The 4,586-nt window shown below is 35.0% G+C and overlaps 1 protein-coding gene across 1 annotated transcript; it reads right to left on the bottom strand.

Moving 5' to 3' along the window:
* Nucleotides 1-2,181: 2,181 nt before the first annotated feature.
* Nucleotides 2,182-4,377, bottom strand: LOC131074235 (uncharacterized). The gene has a single exon (XM_058010818.2). It carries the CDS (start codon nucleotides 4,375-4,377, stop codon nucleotides 2,182-2,184), a length of 2,196 nt encoding a protein of 731 aa, XP_057866801.2.
* Nucleotides 4,378-4,586: the final 209 nt, after the last annotated feature.

Raw genomic sequence — 4,586 nt, 5'->3', positions numbered from 1 at the left:
AACAGACAGGCAAACAACAAAAAATTAAAAAAACTAAAAATAAAAGAAAAACTAAACCCGATCAACAACCTGCAAAACCAATTGTGAGGCCCTAGCCAAATCTCTAATCATCCATTAAATATTGATTAGATCATATTTAACTTGATAAGAAAGAACTAAGTTGTTATATCTATCAAAGGCCAGTTGATCTTCTGAATCTTGGATCTATTTTTCTGTTTGGAGAACCTTTTGATAGCGTTTGGCTTCTCTTCTTTGTTCTTTCATCCTTCTTACACCTGAAATCCTGAACTATACTTTTCTTGCCATAAACTGTTATAATTCAATCATGAAATAGAAGTAATATGTTTCTAGATTAACCCAATTTTAGACAGAATTAGATAGATCAAATAATAGATAAAATAAAAAATTAAACAACAATTTTCCCTACAAATGCGTGATCTAGAAAGGGTGATTGCATGACTTGGAAAGGGCGATTGCATAACCCTGATAGATCGAATGCTTGACCCTGAGGGGTTGAATGCGTATTTTTGTCTATGTGATTGCATGATGATGTAAGCGTGATTGCATGACAGAAGATCTATTCTCGAAATTCATGCAAAATCTATTAAAAAGAAGAAAAATTTGTATGACCTGCAAAAATTACACAAAGAACAAAGAAGGTAAATTAGTTGTTGATTCACACCGGGTTCACCAAAATGTGTGTATGTAAAATTCATCTTAATAAAATATCAATTAGAAATCAAAGGGAAATCGCAAATCCCTATCTAATCAAAGAATTCTAACAAACAGACAATGAAATAACACAATCAAGCAAAATAGGAATTAAAATCATTCAATAAAACTCCCTATTCCAAGATTCCATATAGCTTCCATTGCTCTTCTCTTCTCTGTGGTATGATGGCTCTCATATATTACATTGGTAACCTGCAAGTGACACAAAGAATCAAAGTTCATGATTGTTGAGAATGGAGATTGGATGCTCAATTTATAGATTTTTGGATGAGATTGATTGAAAGGTGGAATAGATTGATCAAGAGGTGGAACTCAGGTGAGCTCACATGAAAATTGATAGTTGAACTATTGATTGTAGGAGTGAAACTCAATAGATTGAATAGATTAATTGAGTCAACTGGTTGAGAAAAAGTTGTCTGAAGGAAGAAAAAGAATGATTGGAGGAAATAAAGAAGATGACCAAGAAAGATTAATTTAGAAAAAGCTAAGTAAAAGATGGAAATAGAGATTGGAGAGATAATTGAATTAATTAATTAATTGATTTAATTAATTAATTTAGCATACGCTTGCATTTTAACTTAGATTTTCAATTTAATCTTTGCATGAGATTTTAATTCAAATAATTGAATTTATTTTAATACAATTTAGCATTTGAATATATTTAGAACTTGACTTTGATTTTCAATTTGGTTTTTGAAATCATGCACATGTAATTAAATTTGGAAGAATTCAGAAGAATGTGAAATTAAATGAAATTAGAATTTGGGGATATGGAATTTGAAGAATTAATTAGTTAATTAAATAATTTAAAGAAACTATTTAATTATTTAGAAATGGAATTTAATTAAATAGTAAAGATTATTTAATTTAAAGTATTAAATCACAATTAATTAAATAATAAATATTTAATTAATAAGAGGGTTGAATGATTAGATGATTAGAGATAGAAATTGAGAATTAATTTATTTAAATAATAAAGATTATTTAAATTGGAGAATTAAAAAGAATTAATTAAATAATAAATATTTAATTAATATTTAGAAGATGGTTAAAATGATTAAATGATGAAAGAAATAGAAAATAGAATAATTAGTAAGATTATGAGGAAATAGGAAATAGAAGAATAAGATTAATTAACTTAATTAAATAATTAAAGAATTATTTAATCAATTAGAAGGAATAATCAGTACATGATTAATGAGACATTTTTAGGTGTCTACACCAGGTACAAAAATAAAATGAAAATAATTGGTTAGAGTTTGAATTGGCATTTTGTAAAGGCAAGGGTCAAGCCCATAGTCACATTAATATGGATGGATAAATGGTCAAATCTTTTGTATTAGATATAAGGAGATCAAATATACAAATAGACCGCAGAGTATCAGAGTTTAGAGGCCATGCCTCACACCATCAAAAATGACATATACATATACATTGCCATATACATAGCTAATACAGAATGTCACATGAACCATCCACCCAGGCAATCCAGCCAAGGGGGCCTTCCATCCATACTAAGTTCTTATGCGCTTGCACTTGAGCGAGCAAGGAGAGCTCATCCATCCTGGGATTCGCGTTCTTCCTGATATCTTTCTTAAGCTTCTCACAGGTAGCATCAAAAGCATGAAGATCATCCAGCGTTCTCCGCCAAAGGTAGCCATTTTTCAGCTCATGGAAGTAGAAAGACACATGACCACATTGGAGGAATCTTTTTAGCTTCTTTTTCTCACCCATCATGGTGACATGGACCTGAAAAAAGATTTTGAAATGTGTGAGTTTTCTGAAAAACTCAGTAAGAGCCCTTGGCTTACCTTGGTACTTCTCTTCGTTCCTGCATTTCCAAATCTGCCAAAGAATGTTAGAGGACAGCATATTCCAAAATAAATTTGAATCCTTGGGAAGACCAGGGATATAACCAGTAATTATGTCAAGAATGCTCACATTAATAGGATAGATAATACCAAACATGCTCCATATTTCTTTAGCAAGAAGACAATCAAAAAGAATATGTCTCCCAGTTTCCGGGAGTCTACAAAGATTACAAAGATCATTACAGGAATCAGAATCAGAATTGAACCTTTTAAGAGGAAGCTTATCAAGTAAAGCAAGCCACTTAAAGCAATTGATTTTTGGCTCAACAGGACTTCTCCATAAGCATTGAAACAATTTATTCCAAATCTTAATATCAAATGAGGAATGCCAAACAGAGTTCACATGATTAATAATGTCATTATTCTGGTTAATAACAGAGTGAATATTTTTGGCTTTAAGGCTAGCCAAAGCAACACCCCCCGACCACTTGCATTTAAGGTGTCTAAGAGAATCCACATTGCAAGCAGACGGGATACTTCTGGAGGCTTGAAGAACCATAGTATAAGTTTTTTTCTGCGAATCAAGAATATCATACTTGGACTTAATAGCATCCCAAGACGGGAGGCAATCAGATTCAAACAGATCCACAAATTGGTTTATACCTTTTTTAGCCCAGGATCTGGCAGAGCATCCTTGGGATAGGGCAAGAGGCTTCCTGCTGATGGCAAGATTCCACCAAATAGATCTTTCTCCGTGGAGTTGATCATGGTGGTACCAGTCCTTGTTGGTAATGTGCTCCCTGACCTGTTCCCAGGCCTTCCATATTGACTTGAACACCAAAGAACCTTGAACAGAGACAGGGAAGTTACCTAGGAGGAGATCACCAAAGGGGAGGTTTTTCCAAGACTTAGCTTTCTTGGGAAAACCTCTCTCAATGTTATGCATGACAAGCACTTTCCAAGGGCTGTTACCCTCCAAGGAATGAAAGATCCATTTGGCGGAAAGGGCAATACCCTGGAATTTCAGATCTTTAAGCCCAAGTCCCCCAAGGATCTTGTCAGCATGGCACCAGGCCCATTTAACAGCATGATGTTTCTTGTTTCCTTTTCCATCCGACCAGAGAAAGGATCTGATGGCACTTTGAATCTCTTGGATTTGATAGTTACTAAACAACCAAGCCGAGGAATAGTAGATACTGTAAGAAGATAGGATTTTCTGACAAACTTGAATTCTGCCAGCTAAAGACAAGGTTCTATTGTGCCATTTGTTAAGTTTATTAAGGATTTTTTCTTTAATCCAAAGCCACATATTCTTAAGAACAAGATCCACAAAGAAGGGGATACCAAGGTACTTAACGATTTTGTTGGGGCCTCCCCACGGAAAACCTAAATTGGAAAACCACTCAGGGGGGTGCTCGTCCCATCCAAGACAAATTGACTTAGTATGGGAAATGCGAGCACCAGAGGCAGAACAGAATAGGTCAAGCTTCCCTTGAAGGACTCTAAAGTTAACTTCAGAAAGTTCAAAAAATAGAGCAGTGTCATCAGCAAACTGACAGTTAATAAGCTCATCATTATTAGGGAGATATAGACCTCTGACCTCAGGAGACAAGGAAGAATCTCTGAGAATATAAAATAGGGCTTCAGAGGCGATGACAAAAAGGGCAGGGGCAAGGGGGCAACCCTGCCTGATAGATCTACTAAGTGGAAAAGAAGGGGAAAGAACTCCATTAATTTCAATCTGAGCTGAGGCGTCCTTAAGAAGAGTTTGCACGGCAAGACAAAAATAGGGAGGAAAGCCAAAGGCTTCAACATCATCAAGATAAATTTCCATTCGACTCTGTCATAGGCCTTCTCGAAGTCAAGAAGCAACATGGCAGTATTCTGGTGAGAACTTTTTGCCCAGTCCATAGCTTCCCAGCTGGTGATCAGATTTTCCAGAATATACCTTCCCTTAATAAACCCAGTTTGGGAGGGACAAATAAATTTAGGGAGGATATCGACGAGCCTAAGAGCCAAAATCTTCGCCAGGACTTTATACGA

This window comes from Cryptomeria japonica, chromosome 9 (assembly GCF_030272615.1).
Source record: "Cryptomeria japonica chromosome 9, Sugi_1.0, whole genome shotgun sequence".
Taxonomy (NCBI): domain Eukaryota; kingdom Viridiplantae; phylum Streptophyta; class Pinopsida; order Cupressales; family Cupressaceae; genus Cryptomeria; species Cryptomeria japonica.
This window is presented reverse-complemented; position numbering and strand designations above follow the sequence as displayed.

What these genes read in the sequence shown, in the direction of transcription:
- LOC131074235 (XM_058010818.2), bottom strand. Translation starts at nt 4,377, where the DNA reads ATGGAAATTTATCTTGATGATGTTGAAGCCTTTGGCTTTCCTCCCTAT.